This window comes from Borostomias antarcticus (genome assembly GCF_949987555.1).
Source record: "Borostomias antarcticus genome assembly, chromosome: 6".
Classification (NCBI taxonomy): domain Eukaryota; kingdom Metazoa; phylum Chordata; class Actinopteri; order Stomiiformes; family Stomiidae; genus Borostomias; species Borostomias antarcticus.
Window position 1 is genome coordinate 31461750 of NC_140239.1, and position 23350 is coordinate 31485099.

General features: G+C 44.6%; 3 protein-coding genes across 5 annotated transcripts in view; all 3 read left to right on the forward strand.

Annotated features, from left to right (window-relative positions):
• The window catches only part of LOC311310698 (syndecan-2-like), a 5298-nt gene extending 4076 nt beyond the window's left edge, over positions 1 to 1222 (forward strand). For both annotated transcript variants that reach the window (XM_084440226.1, XM_084440227.1), the window contains exon 5: positions 40 to 1222. In XM_084440226.1, the coding sequence (XP_084296352.1) occupies positions 40 to 206 (167 nt within the window). In that variant the 3' untranslated portion in view covers positions 207 to 1222. The remainder of the gene's footprint in view (positions 1 to 39) is intronic.
• A 497-nt stretch (positions 1223 to 1719) lies between these two features.
• laptm4a (lysosomal protein transmembrane 4 alpha) lies at positions 1720 to 16853 on the forward strand. 2 transcript variants are annotated; one of them, XM_084440215.1, is made up of 7 exons: positions 1720 to 1891; positions 4339 to 4459; positions 8600 to 8676; positions 12299 to 12421; positions 12809 to 12904; positions 15066 to 15162; positions 15910 to 16853. In XM_084440215.1, exons 1-7 carry the CDS (start codon positions 1763 to 1765, stop codon positions 16110 to 16112), a joined length of 846 nt encoding a protein of 281 aa, XP_084296341.1. In that variant the 5' UTR covers positions 1720 to 1762; the 3' UTR covers positions 16113 to 16853. The 2 variants fall into 2 exon arrangements, with proteins under 2 accessions (XP_084296341.1, XP_084296342.1); XM_084440216.1 differs by having other exon boundaries at positions 15066 to 15164; positions 15913 to 16122.
• Positions 16854 to 18045: 1192 nt separating this feature from the next.
• On the forward strand, positions 18046 to 22895 carry matn3a (matrilin 3a; the record flags this gene model as incomplete). Its single annotated transcript, XM_084440153.1, has 4 exons — positions 18046 to 18222; positions 19938 to 20513; positions 21890 to 22036; positions 22771 to 22895. Exons 1-4 carry the CDS (start codon positions 18057 to 18059, stop codon positions 22893 to 22895), a joined length of 1014 nt encoding a protein of 337 aa, XP_084296279.1. The 5' UTR covers positions 18046 to 18056.
• Between the last annotated feature and the right edge of the window lie 455 nt (positions 22896 to 23350).

Consider the following 23350-nt stretch of genomic DNA (forward strand, 5'->3'; position numbering starts at 1 on the left):
GAATTCTGATTCTAATTTGTTCTCATTTATTTCCTTCAGGTATTATAGCAGGGGGCGTGGTGGGGGTGGTGTTGGCCATCTCTCTGGCCGTGTTCATGATCTACAACATGAGAAAGAAAGAGGTTGGAGGGGATTCCCCAGGCCAGCAGACCACTTCCAATGCACAATATCAGATGCCTATGAGAAAGGAGCAGTTTGTTGCGTAGGTTGACCTTAAAGACGAAGAAGGCGTTCATCCAGGTTTATTTACTTAGGAAGAAAGGCCACTCCTTAAGGGGAAGTGTTGTGTTTGATAATGCCAGAGCCTTGAGTCACTCAGAACCCCTCTGAAGTGTGAGATGTGTAAAACATTGTATGGTTGTCTCCTTAACTTAAGACACTATTATTGTTGTATGTCTGATTTGTAAAGGTTGTTGTCTATACAATTAATTTTCATATCTATTCATTTGAAAAATATTATTTTTTCATTAACCTCTGATCTGTTGGAACGGTTTAGTGGCAAGGGTAAAAACTGATGCCATCTGACCTACTGTATGTAGATGTATTGGCAGTATGCACTTCTGTTATGATGCTCCTAAAATGAATGGATCTTGACTGTGTTCATTGAACATGTTGTGTTCCTAACCCTAACCCTAACCCTCTTCTGATCAGCCTCTTGCACTCTATTTATTGCTGTTGAAATATGAGCGGAAATGAGTTGTAACCTCCCTTGTACAATACTGTCATTGTGTTGCAACAGGGGAACAAGGCCTTATCAACATTTAAACACAATTATCGTGTTCAACCACTGAGGCAATAAAGAAGTGAATAACTAAATTGTGGACAATCAGGTACAGGTTGCATTTGTCCAACAGATGGGCATAATGTTATGAAATGAAGTACATCAAATTGTTGTCTGGATTGTGGGTCCTCTGAATTTTGTGTAGGCCTATGCATTAATGAAATTGTCATAAAAGCACATAATTCTATATGCTTTACTCTGACCTGTAGTGTTTTAATCACTGGCCTATGTCATTTAGTACACAAGGGAGGAATTATATGACTGAACCTCACCAGTATTCATCATGTAGGCCTGGTGGTTTCTCTAAATACACTGCATATTCATTATGATTTAATTATATAAATACCAATGGATCACTGGGGCTGGGAGTGTATGTGCACACTCCAGGGAAATGTATGCAAAGTCAGTACTATAGATAACCTACATTAATGAGGCTAAAATATTTGTCTTAAAAGGAAGGGCATTTGTTTTCTGGCTTTTTTTGATATGGCTTACTGTATGGCTTTGTTACTTTGGATAAAGCATCTGGCAAGTGATCATCATTTTGGCTGTTGTTGTGTGCAAGAAGAATCAAAACTATGAATAAAATGCTAAACTGGTTTGGAAACCAAACAGACTAGTAACGGGCTTTGGAGTAACTGCGGAGCAGTTTGTGTGACAGTCTATGTGTCACGTTCAAAGAAGGAAAACTAATGTCACGTATGGATTTATGTAGAAATGTCCCCGCAGTTCGTCCATCCGCAGCCTGTAGGCCTGAGTCTGCCCCAGCAGGGTACAAACCAGTCGGTTACAAAGAGGGTGCGCCACACGGCGGCTGATTGGTTCAACGCTTACCCTTCCCGTTCGACCATAGGCCAATTCATACGTCTGTCAAAAATAGTTAAACGTCTCTGTTTTCTTTCGTCACGCCACTCAGGAAAGTGGGCGTTTCCATATCACGGATGGTTGTTGTTGTTGATTGTTCATCGAGCAGATCTCCCGATGTTTCTCCCCACGTTAGAGGACAGCATGCACCACTTCAAACCCAGTCGAGACCGGCTCTACACCACCAGATGCTGCGGGTGTTGCCACGTCAGGACGGGAACCATCATTCTTGGGACGTGGTACATGGTACGTAACATGGTCGACCGAGCTAGATGAGCTAGCGTTAGGCTAGGCTAGGCTAGCTAGCTAGCTTGTGGTCTAACGGCTGCAGTACTTTCACTACTAGGCTAGGCTAAGCTAAGCTAGCTTGTGGTCTAACAGCTGCAGTACTTTCACTACTAGGCTAGGCTAAGCTAAGCTAGCTTGTGGTCTAACGGCTGCAGTACTGTCACTAGCAGGTCTGGTTGTTAGCAGCACACTGGGCCTGAGCCGGTGAAGCTACTCTATAGCTGAGGCTAGCTCACTTTGTACTGTTTGGCCAGAGTAGCACGCATTCCCATGCTAACTTTAGGCTAGCTAAGCTAGGCTAAGCTAACTAACTAACTAACTGGTGGCTGAGTTTAGAGCAGCACTTGCTGGGTCAACGCGTTCTGTTGGCACTAGTCTAACGTGACTGACATTAGGTGAACATTAGGTTAACGTTAGGTGAACGTTAGGTGAACATCAGGTGAACATCAGGTTAACGTTAGGTTAAGGTTAGGTGAACGTTAGGTGAACATAAGGTGAACGTTAGGTGAACATTAGGTGAACGTTAGGTGAACGTTAGGTGAACGTTAGGTGAACATAAGGTGAACATAAGGTGAACATAAGGTGAACGTTGGGTGAACGTTAGGTGAACGTTGGGTGAACATTAGGTGAACATTAGGTGAACATTATTAGTTGAACATTAGGTGAACGTTAGGTGAACGTTAGGTGAACGTTAGGTGAACATTAGGTGAACATTAAGTTAACATTAGGCTAACATAAGGCGAACATTAGGCGAACATTAGGCGAACATTAGGCTAACATTAGGCGAACGTTAGGCGAACGTTAGGTGAACGTTAGGTTAACATTAGGTGAACATTAAGTTAACATTAGGTTAACATTAGGTTAACATTAGGTTAACATTAGGCGAACATTAGGCGAACATTAGGCGAACATTAGGTGAACATTAGGTGAACATTAGGTTAACATTAGCTAGCTGGTGCTAATCCATCAACATCTAACGGTCGCCTGGCAAACTAGCTAACTCAAACCTGAACTTGGCCATTTTCAGTACCGTTACTTTGGCAACCGTTAAAATGTGTCGTGTGCATGTCATAACGCAACTAACAACAATATACATATCTCATCTTCAGTGGAACGAGTCCTTAATATTCTGGATAGACTAACGTTACTAATGCCATCAGTCAGTGGTTTACGACATAATAATAATAATAATAATAATAATAATAATAATGCACAACCAAGGTTTGCAATGATGGGGCTGCAATGAATGTAATCCCTTTCGGGGCTTAACATCAGCTACGCAAAGGGCTGCTGTGGTGTAGATCCCTGAGCTGTTTTTTGTAAATCGCAAGTGCGTTAGGATTAGCTACGTACTATCCTTACTGATGCGAGACCGCGTTATTATTTTTCCCAACCAACTTCTGCCATAATGTCGTCGTGTCGGTAGAATAGGCCACTGTAGCTCGTTAATTGTACTGGCATATAAATTGTGATGCGACACTCAACCTAACTCATCTTTATATCGTGCACGGTTTATGGAAGGCTTACTCAGCTGCAGTATCCCAGGGAAGGGATGGATATTTGTACGTTTTACGGCTCCCCCATTGCACAGTTTTGAGGCTGCAGAGTTGCAAGCGAATCAAAGGGATATTTCTTAACTTTGATGCGCTACGCCCACATACAGTGCACAGTCTACGTGACTGCAGTACTTTGCTAGAGAACTAGGGTGTTTCCTCACTTTGTGCTGCCTGTAGAGTCGAACGGATCACTTCCCTAGATGTGCAGCTGTTTTCTGTCCAGAAGCAGTACACCCCTCTACCCCCACAGGATGTAGGCTAACCACTGCTTTGTGGTGCTTCGCTACTCTGCTACAGACGCTAGACGACAAACTCTTCTTCGCTGCACTTGAGGCCTGGTCTCCTGGCTGCACTGACAAGTTGTAAATATTAACTTTACTAGGGTGACGTGACGTCGTTAGTATCTGACGTTAGCATCTGAGGAATTATGGTTATGGAGGTTTTGCCAACCATATGAACTGTACTCAGGCAGAGTTCATAGTTTTAGTTAATCTTTCAGGCCTATAAAGAGACAGATCAAGATAAATCAGATCACAAAAACTTGAGTATCGTCCAAAAAGGCAATCTCCTCTGTTGTGTGTGTGTCTCTTTCTCTCTCCTTCCCTCCCTCTCCCTCTCTCTTTCTCCCCCTCCCTCTCTCTCCCTCTCTCTCCCTCTCTCTCCCTCTCTCTCCCTCTCTCTTTCTCCCCCTCTCTCTCCCTCCCCCTCTCTCTCCTTTTCTCTCCCTCTCTCTCCCTCTCTCTCCCTCTCTCTCCCTCTCTCTCCCTCTCTCTCCCTCTCTTTCCCTCTCTCCCCCTCTCTCCCTCTCTCTCTCCCTTTCTCCCTCCCTCCCTCCCTCCCTCTGTCTAGGTGGTGAACCTGTTGATGGGCATCCTGTTGACTGTGGCAGTGACACACCCGGAGAATGTTCCTACCGTCGACATGCAGTACGAGGTTATTGAGCATTACTTTGCCTCGGACAGGATGTCCGGTAAGTGGAGACACTGTACACTGTGTACACACTCTATAAACACTCTATAAACACTCTATACACACTCTATAAACACTCTATAAACACTCTATACACACTCTATAAACACTCTATACACACTCTATACACACTCTATACACACTCTATACACACTCTATACACACTCTATACACACTCTATACACACTCTATACACACTCTATAAACACTCTATAAACACTCTATACACACTCTATAAGCACTCTATACACACTCTATACACACTCTATACACACTCTATACACACTCTATACACACTCTATACACACTCTATAAACACTCTATACACACTCTATACACACTCTATAAACACTCTATAAACACTCTATACACACTATACACACTATACACACTATACACACTCTATACACACTCTATAAACACTCTATACACACTCTATACACACTCTATAAACACTCTATACACACTCTATAAACACTCTATAAACACTCTATACACACTCTATACACACTCTATACACACTCTATACACACTCTATACACACTCTAAACACTCTATACACACTCTATAAACACTCTATAAACACTCTATACACACTCTATAAACACTATACACACTCTATACACACTCTATACACACTCTATAAACACTCTATAAACACTTTATACACACTATACACACTCTATACACACTCTATACACACTCTATACACACTCTATAAACACTCTATAAACACTTTATACACACTCTATACACACTCTATACACACTCTATAAACACTCTATACACACTCTATACACACTCTATAAACACTCTATACACACTCTATACACACTCTATACACACTCTATACACACTCTATACACACTCTATAAACACTCTATACACTCTATACACACTCTATAAGCACTCTATACACACTCTATAAACACTCTATACACACTCTATACACACTCTATACACACTCTATACACACTCTATACACACTCTATAAACACTCTATAAACACTATACACACTATACACACTCTATACACACTCTATAAACACTATACACACTCTATACACACTCTATAAACACTCTATACACACTCTATACACACTCTATAAACACTCTATAAACACTCTATACACACTCTATACACACTCTATACACACTCTATACACACTCTATACACACTCTATAAACACTTTATACACACTCTATACACACTCTATACACACTCTATACACACTCTATACACACTCTAAACACTCTATAAACAATCTATACACACTCTATACACACTCTATAAACACTCTATACACACTCTATACACACTCTATAAACACTCTATACACACTCTATAAACACTCTATACACACTCTATACACACTCTATACACACTCTATAAACACTTTATACACACTCTATACACACTCTATACACACTCTATACACACTCTATACACACTCTATACACACTCTATAAACACTCTATAAACACTCTATACACACTCTATAAACACTCTATACACACTCTATACACTCTATACACACTCTATACACACTCTATACACACTCTATACACACTCTACACACTCTATACACACTCTATACACACTCTATACACACTCTATACACACTCTATAAACACTCTATACACACTCTATACACACTCTATAAACACTCTATAAACACTCTATACACACTCTGTACACACTCTGTACACACTCTATACACACTCTATACACACTCTATACACACTCTATAAACACTCTATAAACACTCTGTACACACTCTGTACACACTCTATACACACTCTGTACACACTCTGTACACACTCTGTACACACTCTGTACACACACTATACACACACTATACACACTCTGTACACACTCTATACACACTCTATAAACACTCTATAAACACTCTATAAACACTCTATACACACTCTATACACACTCTATAAACACTCTATACACACTCTATACACACTCTATACACACTCTATAAACACTTTATAAACACTTTATACACACTCTATAAACACTCTATACACACTCTATACACACTCTATACACACTCTATACACACTCTATACACACTCTATACACACTCTATAAACACTCTACACACACTCTACAAACACTCTATACACACTCTACACACACTCTACACACACTCTATACACACTCTATACACACTCTATAAACACTCTATACACACTCTATAAACACTCTATACGCACTCTGTACGCACTCTATACACACTCTATACACACTCTATACACACTCTATACACACTCTATAAACACTCTATACACACTTTATACACACTCTATAAACACTCTATACACACTCTATACACACTTTATACACACTCCAAACTCTGTGCCTCTACATGCCTGCTCTTATGTAGCACCAATATGATCAGAAGCAAAAGCCCTAGCCTTATCTCTTAGCCTGGTTCTCAATGATTTATCCAGACTGCGGAGCTCATTGGTGTGGGTCAAACATGCAGAGCCCAGTTCTGGGTCTGTTCTAGGTCTGCGCTCTTGTCTTGTTGTTGGTTGTTGGTCATTGGCTTGGTTGCAGACAGCCTCGGAATTTTCCAGAAGCCGTGACTCAGAGAAAGCTATTGTGGACCGGACAGACCTCCCCATAACCGGGCCCTGCCAAAAGGACAGGCCTGTGCCTGCGTGTGTTTAGTATGCACCGGGTGACGACGTCAGCGTTCAAGGGATTGACTGGACCATCGGCAAAGTCCTGAAACGTCTGTAGCCTGGTCTTTGCCTACCCTAGGCCGTTGTTTGTCGTCTTCACCGCTCACGGACCAGTGCCTTGTTCAGGGAGAGGAAGGTGTTAACCCAGAGAAGCAGTGGGAGGGGCCTCAGCCCCCGCTGTGTGGGATCAGTACTCAGACTGTGGGAAAAGAGATCTAGCTGTAAAAAAAACAAAAGTTACAGAGTTCATGCTCTAGCCTCTTCTACCCTCGAGAGGCTATTTCCTCAGGAAGTGCAAAATTCTATATGAAACATTTTGGGCAATGTATGTGTCGTCGCCCCCTCCCGCCATGCCTTTTCTCTCTGCTGTATGATATTTCACACACACATAGGAGTGAACACGCCTCCGCTCTGAGCTGCCCGGAGGCTCCGCCCCTAGTCTTCTGAATGTATAGGACACCGCGTACGCTGGTTCAGTCTTGTTTTAGAGATCTCACGCATCCTCAGAGCTCTCCCCAGCGTCTACCCCCCCCCCCCCCCCCCCACGGGTAGATCAGAGCTCTCCCCAGCCTCTACGCCCCTCCTGGCTAAATCTGGTGTATTTACATTTGTTCTTGATGGATATGCATTGTCCCTTCTCAAATAAACGGAAATGAAAAATTATTTAACTGCAAGAACATTATTAACGGTCTCTCTCTCTGCTGAACATTATTAACGGTCTCTCTCTCTGCTGAACATTATTAACGGTCTCTCTCTCTGCTGAACATTATTAACGGTCTCTCTCTCTGCTGAACATTATTAACGGTCTCTCTCTCTGCTGAACATTATTAACGGTCTCTCTCTCTGCTGAACATTATTAACGGTCTCTCTCTCTGCTGAACATTATTAACGGTCTCTCTCTCTGCTGAACATTATTAACGGTCTCTCTCTCTGCTGAACATTATTAACGGTCTCTCTCTCTGCTGAACATTATTAACGGTCTCTCTCTCTGCTGAACATTATTAACGGTCTCTCTCTCTGCTGAACATTATTAACGGTCTCTCTCTCTGCTGAACATTATTAACGGTCTCTCTCTCTGCTGAACATTATTAACGGTCTCTCTCTCTGCTGAACATTATTAACGGTCTCTCTCTCTGCTGAACATTATTAACGGTCTCTCTCTCTGCTGAACATTATTAACGGTCTCTCTCTCTGCTGAACATTATTAACGGTCTCTCTCTCTGCTGAACATTATTAACGGTCTCTCTCTCTGCTGAACATTATTAACGGTCTCTCTCTCTGCTGAACATTATTAACGGTCTCTCTCTCTGCTGAACATTATTAACGGTCTCTCTCTCTGCTGAACATTATTAACGGTCTCTCTCTCTGCTGAACATTATTAACGGTCTCTCTCTCTGCTGAACATTATTAACGGTCTCTCTCTCTGCTGTGTTTCTAGAGAATGCGTGCGTTGGATTCGCCATCTCCCTGCTGATGCTGACCATCAGTGCCATGATGGTGTACGGGGCCATTACTGTAAGTGTGTGCGCGTACGTGCATGCCTGTAGAGCGTGCACGAGTGTGTGCACGTCATCCACATTCTTCCCACAGTGGGATAGGACACCTTCACACATTCTCCAGCCAATCACCAACATGCTCAGGCAGAAGAAGAAAAGTCTTGATCCATTATTCCTTTAGCCTTTGTTCTGACAATTCGGTTTGTTATGCAAAATGTGATGATGATGATGATGATGATGATGATGCAAAATGTGTGGACTCAAAAAACAAAACAAAGCTTTGCTTCCATGCTGTCTAATAATAGCACTTTGGTTGTAGCTATTCTAATTACTGCACACAGATCAAACTTCATTTAGTTCCATAAATATTAAGACATTGAAACAATTTTCATTATTTAGCCTCTGTACACCACCACAATGGATTTGAAATGCAACTTTCAATTTGTGCATTAAATGCAGACTTTAATTCAAGGGTATTTACATTAGGGATGGCCAGAGTAATTCAAGTATTTGTTCGGTAGGTTGGTATTCGGAGCTAAATTAATTCGTTCACATCAAAGAGTATTCAAAGCCTGTAAAATGGTTTTCAAGACAGCCCTAATTTACGTCCAAATCAGTTGAAAGGTGTAGTAATTACAACTTATTTTGTATGTGGTTCCCCACTTTTTAAGGGACCAAAGTAGACAAACTAACAATCATAAATCAAATAGTCATTTGCAATATTTGGCTGCAAATCCTCTGCAGTCAAAGACATCCTGAAGTCTGGAGCCCATAGACATGACCAGACAGCGGGTTTGTCCCTGGTGATGCTCTACCAGGCCTCTACTGAGCCCATAGACATGACCAGACCCTGGTTTGGTCCCTGGTGATGCTCTACCAGGCCTCTACTGAGCCCATAGACATGACCAGACCCTGGTTTGGTCCCTGGTGATGCTCTACCAGGCCTCTACTGAGCCCATAGACATGACCAGACCCTGGTTTGGTCCCTGGTGATGCTCTACCAGGCCTCTACTGAGCCCATAGACATGACCACACCCTGGTTTGGTCCCTGGTGATGCTCTACCAGGCCTCTACTGAGCCCATAGACATGACCAGACCCTGGTTTGGTCCCTGGTGATGCTCTACCAGGCCTCTACTAAGCCCATAGACATGACCAGACAGCGGGTTTGTCCCTGGTGATGCTCTACCAGGCCTCTACTGAGCCCATAGACATGACCAGACCCTGGTTTGGTCCCTGGTGATGCTCTACCAGGCCTCTACTGCAACTGGCTTCACTTCCTGCTTGTTCTTTGGTTGGTTTCTCTTCAGTCTTGTTTTGATTGATAGTGACAGCTCTTTGGATCTCATTGAGATTTGACAGCATCAGATTCCAAATGCAAGTACCACACTTGAAATGAACTCTAGACCTTTATCTGCCCCTTGTAAATGAAATAATAAGGGAATAACACTCTACCCTGGAACAGCTGAGCAGCCAATTGTCCAATTACTTTTGGTCCCTTAAAAAGTGGGGGACCACATATAAAATTGTTTATATATATATATATATATATATATATATATATATATATATATATAAACAATTATATATCCCTTCACTGCTCACTTGATTTAGATGTAAATACCCTCAAATTAAAGCTGAAAGTCTGCATTTAATGTACATCTTGATTTGTTTCACTTTCAATCCACTGTGATGGTGTACGGAGCCAAAATGATGAAAACATTTCCAAATATTTATATTTATGGACCTAACTGTATATGTGACTAGGAAGCTAATAAAACATCCCTGGAGACCTGTTTGAAATCAGATTCTGGAGATCCTCATCATTGCTCGTCAGTTCCATAGAGATGGCCATAACCAATCACTAACTGTGTAATATCTAATCTAACATCTAACACATACATGAGCAAACCTCTGTATTTCTGTCTGTTCCCGTGTTCCTCGGACACCGCGGGCCTGTGGGCGTTCATATTTGGCGCCGGTACCAGCCGGGGTCCCGAGGAGATGGTGACCGGGTCGGATCTTTTAATTACGCAACAAGGGATGAATAAATAGCCAATTAGTGAAAGTGGTGTCGCTACACACAGCAGGAGGCACTCTGTGTGCACACACACACTATAGTAGGTTGTATAGAGGAGAGCTAAACGTGCGTGTGCGTGCGTGTGCGTGCGTGTGTGTGTGTCTGTCCATAAAATATTTTCAACTCCGCAATTCCATGAACACGTGTTGACTAAATGGCCACTTACTGATAGTGTTTCCGACGGGTATCAGAACTAGTATGAATGGATCAGGATCCTGTGTTGGAATGATGAGGATGTGTACAGGATGTCTGTCATAATGCTGTATCATGTTCAATGTACTGCATTCAACTTTAACTGGTCATTGAATCCTCCAGATGAAGGTTAATGGGGGGGTCATATACTCCCCTAGAACCAAACCACACTAGAATGTGTTCTGGTATGATCACCTTTCTCTCTCAGGTCTTTCCGATGGCATCAGGATGGACAGGTTTGATGGCTCTTGACGTAGAACCGAGTATAGCTGCCAGTTTAATGTCAAGGCACAGCAATGGCGGTTTGGCAAACAGCGTCTGTGTGTCGGCGGTCTGTGTGCGAGTGTTGAGCCCAATTTATGCTCCGTCGAACACTTTTAAAACCGTCGCTCGACACTTTTAACGTCATGGGCGACACTTTTTTGTGGAAAAAAGTGTCACCGAGGGCTGTCGCGCACCAATGGATTTCGCTGACTGTCACATATTGTCGCTCAAGTGTGATTGGATAGCTAGATAGAAGGCTAGTGCGTTGCCATGGATATGCTTGTTTCCCCCTCAGAAAGCCGCTTCTCTCAGAATGACAACAAACGCGCTGATTGTTGCCATAGAGACGACGCGAAGTGTCGCTCGAAGCGTAAACGCAACATGTCGAGCGACACTTTTCAAGAAGCATAAATTAGGCTTTAGGCCTTATGCCCTTAGGTGAACCCTGTAGACACACAGCGTCACACCCCTCTCACGTTTCTTCCTCTTCCCCAGAGCCGCCTCCCTATAGAACGTAAAAAGGTAGAATCCAGAGTGTGATCTCTCCACATAAAGGTGCTCAACCTGCTGTCAGTGCCTCCAGGCATGATGCTAATTGCTGGGAGTGCGCATCATGCCTGCTGGCCCTGAAAGGAATATCTCCGTCTCTTACTACATCCCTAGTGGGACAGTGCCCCCGTTCTCCCTCTCTTACTACATCCCTAGTGGGACAGTGCCCCAGTTCTCCCATAGAAAGGTCCCAGCAAACCCAAACCAACGTGCTCCAGTGAAAAGACTTTGAGGTCACACTTTACAATAAGTGTCACAAAAAACATGAGTTAACTGTTAACTTATGCTTATTTAGGGTTAGGTTAGGTTACTAATGTTAATTAATACCTTAGTTAAGGTTAGGGTTAGGTGAGTTAACCTTAGTTAACATAAATAACATTAGTAAATGGTTAATAGAGACATTAGTTAACTGTTACTTAATGCTTAATAATGCATTAACTAATGCTTATTAATGTACCCTTATTGTAAAGTGTTACCGACCTGACAGAATTATGTCAGGGTGCGCTCCGCAGGGGGTGAGTCAGTAGTGACGCACGCCTCTTCCTCTTCCTCCCCCAGCATCGTGACGGATGGCTCATCCCTTTCTTCTGCTACCAGCTGTTTGACTTCGCCCTGAGCTGCCTGGTGGCCATCAGCTCCCTCACCTACCTGCCCCGGATCAAGGACTACCTGGACCAGCTGGTCCGTCTCACCCCGTACACCTGCGCTGAGCTGGGGGGCGCTCTACAGGAGCTGCTGTAGTAGTAGAACATGTGGTAGAAGTGTGTAGTCCAGTCGTTCGGTCACTATGGTCTGACCACCTACCCGCAACAGCCAGTGGCACTAGAAGAGTGGGTGAAAAGAGGTTTGGTTAGTTAGTTAGTTGGGTCCCTACTGGGTTTTTAACTTCCTGTGAACACTGCATAGAGTAAAGCTTGTTTTAAGTGTAGAACACAGAAATATACAACTCAAATAACTTGAGGTCCACTTCATATTGAATTATATATGATCATATGGATTTGACATGTGGGTTTTGAAAGTTGAGAAGTTGTTGTTTTTATTTGTATTTATGTCTCTCTCTCCTCTCAGCCGGACTTCCCGTACAAGGACAACCTCTTGTCCCTGGACTCCAGCTGTCTGCTACTCTTCGTCCTGGTCTTCTTCACCTTCCTCATCATCCTCAAGGTGAGACTCCGACAGCCCCGCCCCTTTTAAATGACCTTTTAATACTTGATGACTTGATCACATTGAGCACGCTGTATATAACATGTCTCATCCACCACACTACGCTCTGCATGCGCTCTGTACTACACTACGCTCTGCATGCGCTCTACTACACTACGCTCTGCATGCGCTCTGTACTACACTACGCTCTGCATGCGCTCTGTACTACACTACGCTCTGCATGCGCTCTGTACTACACTACGCTCTGCATGCGCTCTGTACTACACTACGCTCTGCATGCGCTCTGTACTACACTACGCTCTGCATGCGCTCTGTACTACACTACGCTCTGCACGCGCTCTGTACTACACTACGCTCTGCATGCGCTCTGTACTACACTCTGCATGCGCTCTGTACTACACTACGCTCTGCATGCGCTCTGTACTACACTACGCTCTGCATGCGCTCTGTACTACACTACGCTCTGCATGCGCTCTGTACTACACTACGCTCTGCACGCGCTCTGTACTACACTACGCTCTGCATGCGCTCTGTACTACGCTCTGCATGCGCTCTGTACTACACTACGCTCTGCATGCGCTCTGTACTACACTACGCTCTGCATGCGCTCTGTACTACACTACGCTCTGCACGCGCTCTGTACTACACTACGCTCTGCATGCGCTCTGTACTACACTACGCTCTGCATGCGCTCTGTACTACGCTCTGCATGCGCTCTGTACTACACTACGCTCTGCATGCGCTCTGTACTACACATCCACACACTCACCACACTCCATCCTGTATATAGTACACACACTCACCACACTCCATCCTGTATATAGTACACACACTCACCACACTCCATCCTGTATATAGTACACACACTCACCACACTCCATCCTGTATATAGTACACACACTCACCACACTCCATCCTGTATATAGTACACACTCACCACACTCCATCCTGTATATAGTACACACACTCACCACACTCCATCCTGTATATAGTACACACTCACCACACTCCATCCTGTACTGTATATAGTACACACTCTCCACACTCCATCCTGTATATAGTACACACTCACCACACTCATCCTGTATATAGTACACACACTCACCACACTCCATCCTGTATATAGTACACACACTCACCACACTCATCCTGTATATAGTACACACACTCACCACACTCCATCCTGTATATAGTACACACACTCACCACACTCCATCCTGTATATAGTACACACTCACCACACTCCATCCTGTACTGTATATAGTACACACTCTCCACACTCCATCCTGTATATAGTACACACTCACCACACTCATCCTGTATATAGTACACACACTCACCACACTCCATCCTGTATATAGTACACACACTCTCCACACTCCATCCTGTATATAGTACACACACTCACCACACTCCATCCTGTATATAGTACACACTCACCACACTCCATCCTGTATATAGTACACACACTCACCACACTCCATCCTGTATATAGTACACACACTCACCACACTCCATCCTGTATATAGTACACACACTCACCACACTCCATCCTGTATATAGTACACACTCACCACACTCATCCTGTATATAGTACACACACTCTCCACACTCCATCCTGTATATAGTACACACACTCACCACACTCCATCCTGTATATAGTACACACTTTGCATCTGTGCCTCCCTTTTTTAACAGTATATCGTCATTTCTACATTGCACAGTTTGGTTTGCACAGTATTTAGTATGTTTTTGTGCTGTTTGGCACCGTTCTGCACGCTGTCCTGTCGTCTGCTACAGCGTGTGCCTCAACCCTACTCACATTCCTAGTCTGTCTGAACCATACATACGCCTAATCAACAGATCTGGAATTTGCGGGTAGCAGATAAGAGAGAGAAAGTCTGTTTTTGTGCGCGGATGGCACAGATGGCCGCATCTTGTCTAGATAACATAACAGTCATTTGGCAGACGCTTGTATTCAAAGCGGCGTACAATAATTGCATACAACGTAGGAAAAGCCAATGTACCAGAAATCACAAGAGCATCTTCTCTCTAAAACAAGGGAGTAAGAGTGTAATCTAGTGCTGAAGGCAAAGTTGAAGAATAGCACTCAGGCTGTTGGGGTACTGGTTCATTCTCACCATGGCTCTTCTGTTTGCAGGCTTATCTGATCAACTGTGTGTGGAACTGCTACAAGTACATCAATAACAGGAACCTTCCGGAGATTTCCGTCTACCCGACCTTTGAGGCCCCCCCCCAGGTACAGAGACCGAGCTGCTTTCCTCTCTTTTTGAGTGGGGAGGGCTGTCATGAGAGGAAGAAGGCCTTAGAGGCACATGGTTATATTCAGTACGTAAGCTCTGCCAGTAGGGGGCGCACCCTTCATGCCCACCCTGGGTTGGAGCGCTGCGCTCTGCTCTGGTTCTCTGGTTCTCTGGTTCTCTGGTTCTCTGGTTCAGCGCTTTGAGCTGTTCTCAAATGAAGCGCAACACGTTGGATCACCTCTGTCTGCTCACTGAAGCGTGTTAGGAGAGATATGATGATGGATTGGGTCTAAACTATCTCTCTCTCCCTCTCTCTCTCTCCCTCTCTCTCTCCCTCTCTGTCTCTCCCTCTCTCTCTCCCTCTCTCTCTCTCCCTCTCTGTCTCTCCGTCTCTCTCCCTCTCTTTCTCTCCCTCTCTCTCCCTCTCTCTCCCTCTCTCTCTCCCTCTCTCTCTCTCTCTCGCCCTCTCTCTCTCTCCCTCTCTGTGTCTCCCTCTCTCTCCCTCTCTCTCTCTCTCTCTCTATCTCTCTCTCCCTCTCTCTCTCCCTCTCTGTGTCTCCCTCTCTCTCCCTCTCTTTCTCTCTCTCTCTCTCTCTCTCTCCCTCTCTCTCTCTCCCTCTCTTTCTCTCTCTCTCTCTCCCTCTCTCTCTCTCTCTCCCTCTCTCTCCCTCTCTCTCTCTCTCTCTCCCCCTTTCTCTCCCTCCCTCTCTCTCTCCCTCTATCTCCCTCTCTCCACTCTCTCAGTACATCCTGCCCACCTACGAGATGGCGATGAAGATGCCGCAGAAGGAGCCCCCTCCTCCCTACATGCCTGCTTGAACACTCCACCGCCATCCCAGACCTTCCTAACCCCACCCCTTCTCTCTCTCTCTCTCTCTCCCTCCCTCTCTCTCTCTCTCTCTCCCTCCCTCTCTCTCTCTCCCCACACTTGTGTATTTATGTGACCATCACCCACAACTTGTTGTTTTCAGCTGCCCACGCATTTCCATTTTAAAAACCCACGTTAACTTTGACTTTGACCTCCTGTCTTGTAGATGAGTGAATGAAGAGAGAGGGGACAGGGCGTTTCCTCTGTCAGGGAGGGGTGTAATATACCGGAAGGCTTTCCGATTTTTGCCAGTCTTTTTTGATGTCTTAGTAAAAAGGGATATTGTGTAAATGCCATTGCTTGAATGCCAATCATCAGTCCGTTGGTAGAAGCACCACCGCTCCTAGATGGATATGAGAGGAATGTACAGTATGAAAGGAAAACTCTTAAGACAATCAATCCACCTCCGATCGATAACTCTTCTCTTATTGAGTTGTGTGTTTTGTGTATTAAAGATTCTAGATTTTAATCCGTCTTAAGAGTTTGATGGGGAAGTTTGTAGCACTTTTTTCGTCTTGTTATTTAGGCCCATTTAGCTGTGGATGTCCACCAGCCCATTCACTTGTGTGATGTTCATCTCCGCTGCCTTCTTTGTGATCCTGCGTTGTGTTAACTGAGCTAGTGGAGAGTGTTCCAGCTGGGAGAGCTGCTGGTTTAGAAGAGACACTTCCTGTCTGAGGTGACTGACCTCTGACCTGGAAGGACAGACGAGTGTTGTGAACGTTAGTGGATGCATGCGACTCTTTCTTCCTCTCTTTACTTTCCATGCGTTTTAACCCTTGTGGAAAACAAAATGGCTACAATAAATATTTCAAAATATTTGTATCCAGTATCTGACTTTGTGAATTCTTATATAATGGTTTGCGTGTAGTGTCCATTTTGGAAACTGGCCCAGCCCTGCATGTCGTAAGACTGTTCTAGAGAAAGAGATTGCGCTTCAATTTTATGGCATTGCACAGATGACATGATAGCTGACATGACCTTGAGTGGTCGGTGGCCAGATGCTGCTTGGATTAGAGAACAAGCACATTATGTAAACTGTGACTAATGTAGGCTATATTCGGCTGAATTGTGTTACATATAAACTTGTTACAGGGAATCTGGTGTGATTGGCATTTGGTAATCACCCTGCTTCTCTCAAACTGTCGATCAATTGTCCTAATCCCATTAAGCATAAAAGCAAAAAACAGCTAGGGGGATCTGGCCATGATTACTCTCCAGAAGTTGTATATTAGGCAATACATACCACCTGTCTGTCTTTATAAGTCAAATAGGTATGCCTAGTTGTTACGAGAGCCCTTGAAGCCCAATGAATAAAACAATATGCGTAGGCCTATATAAATGGAGTTGACGCATTTACGAGCCTACGTCATGGAGGTATAGGTCTACATCCATTATGATGTGGCAGCCGAGGAGTTTTGTGGCAGCGCTTTCAGTTCGCATCTGGCGCCATCTTGTGGTAGTAAGTGGTAAATAATGGGGGTCATTTTTGGATTGGAAAATGCGTCGCCTAATTTTGCGCTCACAGTTGACCCAAAGAAACCTAACCCCGTCGGTGCAGATTAAACAAAGATTTGCATTTCACAAACGTTTTTATGTTATGTTTTATGTTTTTTTAAAACTGATATTAATGAATGAATGCCTTCATATAATGTTCTATCGTGCCTACTACAAAATATAAACTTTTTAAACATAAAAATACTATAAAAAGGAATGGATCCAAAATAATTGGCAATGTGTCAAACATATAGGAGCTGAAGCTGGTCTAGTTCTTCCACTCCGCCTTCTCCAAACCTAGTTCTATTAATACATCCATGCTCCAAACCCTCCATCATCCCAAGTGCGTGCTTTTCTGTTAGGACATCCTCCGCGTCTTTGGATTGGATAAAACTTTCACACGTGCTTTAACCCTCGGGCTTCAAATTGACCCCCAGGATCCTGTATGGGCCCACATAAGCTTCAGCGCTCAAAGGTTTTGTCCTGGAGGTTAAGCGGACGTGAGAAGAACATTGGTACAAAAATGAAGTCCTTATTCTGGAGTCTCGTCTATTGCTTCTCTGTGCTGGTGTCTGATGTGTTTGCAACGTACAGGTTGAATGGATTTGATCCTCAGCAGATTGCGGGTCAAAGTTACGCACAAAGCAGAAATAACGCCAGACCACCACAGAGGACGCTGAACCCTGAAGGTAAGTCTTTTACTGAAAGTTGTCGGTCCACGTAGGTCTACATCTTTCTATTCTCATTCTGCTTAACATCCACAATTTATTGTCTGTAGCACTAGATTGTTTAGCCAAAAATGAACACTTATTAGGAAAAAAAATGTTGGTCTGTTCAGATCAGAGCCATATAGCAGGATAATCTTAGTGAGTAAAACAACATTTTATGTTACCCGTTAGTGGGAACAATAACAAAAATATAATTTAAAAAAATAATTATTATTATTAGTTTTAAAGATATTCAATAGTCAAAAGACCATATTATAGCCTACTGTATTGCTATTCTTTTAATTCAGATAAATCAACATAATCTTTAAATTAAGTAAGTAATGATAAGTGATAATGCTATTTAATTGTTGGCTAAACAATGACACTAAGTTAACCCCTGAACCACACATATTTGAGTTGCGTTTCACAAGTACCATATTGCCTTGTTTGAAACGAGCCGAGCGGCTACAGCTGAAAGTTTGCACTCATGCTTCAACTAATCTACTTTCTCTGCTGGTAATGAAAGCAGAGGATATTCTCACACAAACTACAACCACAAAACATGACAGCTATTCGTACAAACTCACATCATCTCCCTTTTGCTGACTTCATCTTACTAATTTGCCCTATCGCTTCTCCTTCTTTCTGGTGCTGGCCCTTAGTGGCCCGTTACGGTTACACCTATCGGGGGTATCCCTACCTCTACCTGCCGCCACGGATCCCATCCCCGGTGTATTACCATCGACCGGTGCCTCTCCCTCCGCCCGTGGCTTACCACCACAGACCCACTGCCCCCTCGCCACACGGGCCCTATCGTCCGCCGTTTAAAGGGCCAGCACCACCACAGGTGTACAACCAATACAAACAGCCTTCTCCACCAGTAGTCCACCACAGGTTCAAAGGTCACTTCCCACCGCTGAACCATCACAGGTTCAAAGGTCATTTCCTACCAGTGGCTCTCGCAAAACCTACCCGGCCCCCAACAGTGCCAGCTACACCTGTGGTGCAACTACCCACCACGCTGCCAACCCTGCCAGTGACTACCCTGGCACCACTGACGACCACCTTGCCACTTGTGGTGACCAGCGCTCCCCCGTCGCCGACGCTACTGGTCAGTACCCAAAGTGGCCTCATCACCACCATCAGTGCTGTGGAGACAGGTAGAACTTTCCTAGTCAGGTTTTCCTTTCAATCCCAAACAATTCACAGAAAGTTGTCTAGGTCAGCTCACGTTTGAATTAGAAGTAGAATCAGGCTACGCAACCTGCGAGGAAGTCATGCATTGATGGATTTAGCTGTTAAAAGTGCAAGAGGTGCCACTCATGTGACTGTTAAGTGAAACTACAGCATGAACGTGTCTTTCTGCTGAACTATTGGTAGGATTTTTAACCGGTGAAAGGAACTTATCAAAGTCTCCCCTGAGGGCGCATGACATCGTTGAACCAGTAGCTACTGTAACCGCTGCTTCAGTCTAACCATCATAACCACCCAAACGATGCACAACTCCCATACCTCCTCATCACATCATCTCCAGGAGATCAGTTGTGCATCCCTGCCAACTAATATAGTGAAGTCATGTACTTTTATAATTACAATCAACAAACATGAGAAGTGTTGTTAAATGCATGATAGTGTCTGACTCCCGGTGTGAATATGACAGCTTGTTAAGAGCAGCGATACTTCTGGTTGACCCCCAGCGACGGACTCTCAGTGCAGGAGCCGTCCCCTGGACCTCGTCTTCATCATCGACAGCTCCCGCAGCGTGCGCCCTGGCGAGTTCGAGAAGGTGAAGATCTTCCTGGCCAACATGGTGGACACGCTAGACGTGGGGCCGGACGCCACCAGGGTTGCCGTGGTGAACTACGCCAGCACGGTCAAGATCGAGTTCATGCTGAAGCATCACCTGAACAAGCCAGACATGAAGCAGGCCATCACCCGCATCGAGCCCCTGGCCGCCGGCACCATGACCGGTCTCGCCATCAAGACGGCCATGAACGAGGCGTTCACCGAGCCGTCCGGCGCCCGGCCTCGCTCCAAGAACATCTCCAAGGTGGCCATCATCGTGACGGACGGGAGGCCCCAGGACCAGGTGGAGGAGGTGTCGGCGGCCGCCCGCGGCTCAGGCATCGAGATCTACGCGGTGGGGGTGGACCGCGCCGACATGGCTTCCCTGCAGCAGATGGCCAGCATCCCTCTGGAGGATCACGTCTTCTACGTGGAGACCTACGGCGTCATCGAGAAGCTCACCTCCAAGTTCCGCGAGACCCTATGTGGTAGGACTGTGTAGGGCGTAGGAGACATGTCTTCCTCTGGGTTTGGTACTAGTCCTAGTATGTGTGTAGGGCGTAGGAGACGTGTCTTCCTCTGTGTTTGGTACTAGTCCTAGTATGTGTGTAGGGCGTAGGAGACATGTCTTCCTCTGTGTTTGGTACTAGTCCTAGTATGTGTGTAGGGCGTAGGAGACATGTCTTCCTCTGTGTTTGGTACTAGTCCTAGTATGTGTGTAGGGCGTAGGAGACATGTCTTCCTCTGTGTTTGGTACTAGTCCTAGTATGTGTGTAGGGCGTAGGAGACGTGTCTTCCTCTGTGTTTGGTACTAGTCCTAGTATGTGTGTAGGGCGTAGGAGACATGTCTTCCTCTGGGTTTGGTACTAGTCCTAGTATGTGTGTAGGGCGTAGGAGACGTGTCTTCCTCTGGGTTTGGTACTAGTCCTAGTATGTGTGTAGAGGGGGATCTTGAGTCTCTCCTGATGTCCATGATGATTGATCGTTTAAATATAAATTGATGAATTTAATTTCAGTTTATTTGAGAAGGGACAATGCATATCAATAAACAACAAATGTAAATACACCAGATTTAGCCAAGAGGCTCATTTTCATCTGTGGTCCCTGGCCAAGATGTTATAAATAGGCCTCCTAAAATGCACAGTTAAGTGGACATTCTAGAGTAACTCAATGCCCAGTTGACCATCTTGTGCGGCCATTTTGTCAGAGTGTACGTCAGTCTCCAGTGGGCGTTTGAATTTAAGTGACTGATGAAATTTCAACATACTTGTTTGCTTTAGTAGCTCTTTATACTGTCCACCATTCCGGAGATTGTTATCCGTGTTGCCACCAACGGTAATCTTAGCAGTGTGTGACGGCCTTTGGCGGAGTCATGTTGACGGTGCATGCTCTCCAGTCACATCACACAGTACGACATGCGGCCCACATCCCGCGCCATGTCAACATCGTCTGTTGACGTACTTCCATACACCTCGTTGAGGCTTTGCCAATATTGCAGATATTGTTAGAACGCAGACAAAACAAGTTTTGCATCTACAATTTCATCAAATATGGCTATGGCGATATATTATACACTATATATATATATATATATTCAATAATATGTGATCATTGTTTAGTATTTAATGTTCTCAATGCCTCAAAGGGAGGTTTTCCATCTAATTGCTATCTATGGATAAACAACCAGTGAGAAACACATGACCTACAGTACATAGCTATTAACTGATAGAGTGTGTTTGATTTACTTGCTTTTTCAGAGTGCCGAACCTTAGAGAGAGAGCTCACGATCACTAACAGAACACACTGCCAGCCAATGAAATGGTACCCTTGCCTGTGCTTGACCCCTGACCCCTCTCAATTGCAGGTCTGGACCCGTGTGCCGTGGGAAACGACTGCGAGCACATATGTGTCAGCAGCAGCAACTCGTTTTACTGCAAGTGCCGGAACGGCTTTATCTTGAACCCGGACAAGAAAACGTGTTCCCTGAAACGTAAGCCCCCGAAGCCCACTGGTAATGACTTTAACTTACGCTTATCACTGTCCAATGTATTACAAATATTTAGATGTGTTTATTTAACCTTTATTTAACCAGGTTAAGAAGCTTGAGATCAGAGAACTGTTTTTCGAGCAACACCTGACCAGAATGGCAGCATAACGAACGCGAAACTAAAACAAAGACAGACCGATATAGAACCCAGCTGGCCAGAAGACTGAACACAGACAGAAGAAGGGAGAGAGAGAAAATAGAGCAGTAGCCAACGTGTGTGTGTGTGTGTGTGTGTGTGTGTGTGTATGTGTGTGTGTGTGTGTGTGTGTGTGTGTGTGTGTGTGTGTGTGTGTGTGGGGGGGGGGGGGGGTTAAAGGGGGTGCTGTGGAAGGAAGGTCAAGTTAGATTAGCATCATACACATGCACCACTACTTGTTACCTCATGGTGTTACTGTCACGCCCACGCACATGGAGCCAGGCTCACTGTCTGTCACTCTATCAGAACACAAGGGAGATGGGAAGGTTTACAGATGCTTCTGCTGCTCCCAGTGCAATACCAGAAGACTGGGAGCTAGCGCAAGCTCTTTATTTCTATATTGGAACTATCCACTGGCCTGCAGTTGTACTTCTGTGGGGAACATTGGGGAGTTGAAGTGTTGAGTGTGGAGGTATTGGCGGGGAGGGCTCTGTGTACTTTCATGCCTGCATGTATGTACCTGTAACACTAATGTGAAATGTGTCTCCTTCCTGCCGTGGAGAGGTGAGAGCCGTGGTGGTCCAGGACCCGTGTATGTGTGAAGCCAGACTGGCCTTCCAGAAGCAGACGCAGGCGGCCCTCCAAGAGCTCAACACTAGACATATCCTTTCTCTTATTCCACCATAGGTGAAAAACAAACTTAAAAAAAATAAAAAATACTTTATTTAAACTTGAAAGGACACTGAGGTCTGTGCACCTCATTTACAGCCTCACCGAGTGAACAGTGCACACATCAAATAAACATCACATCACACATCAAATAAAACAATTACAACTCTAATCCCCAAAGACAGAGATCATGTTTTTAAACTCTGTGATTGAAGGGAGAACCTCCATCTTCAACCGAGTCTGAATGTCATTCCCAGACTTTGGAGCAGCGTACGAGAACGCTGTCCTGCCCAGCTCTGCGTTAGCTCCAGGGACCTGACGCACAGTCACAGCCGTCCCTCACAGTACAGTATGCCCAAGACCACCAGTTTATCATTCTGATTATTATTAAAATGCTGAAGGGGCTGAATAAAATGTTAACAATAACTTTGTCGGATGACCCTTTGACCTTTGGTTACAGTAGTGTTGTAGAA

Coding starts and splice junctions, on each gene's coding strand:
- laptm4a (XM_084440215.1), top strand. CDS start 1,763: ATGTTTCTCCCCACGTTAGAGGACAGCATGCACCACTTCAAACCCAGT. Junction 12,905..15,065: donor CCTTCCTCATCATCCTCAAG/GTGAGACTCCGA, acceptor TTCTGTTTGCAG/GCTTATCTGATCAACTGTGT. Junction 15,163..15,909: donor GACCTTTGAGGCCCCCCCCC/AGGTACAGAGAC, acceptor TCTCCACTCTCT/CAGTACATCCTGCCCACCTA.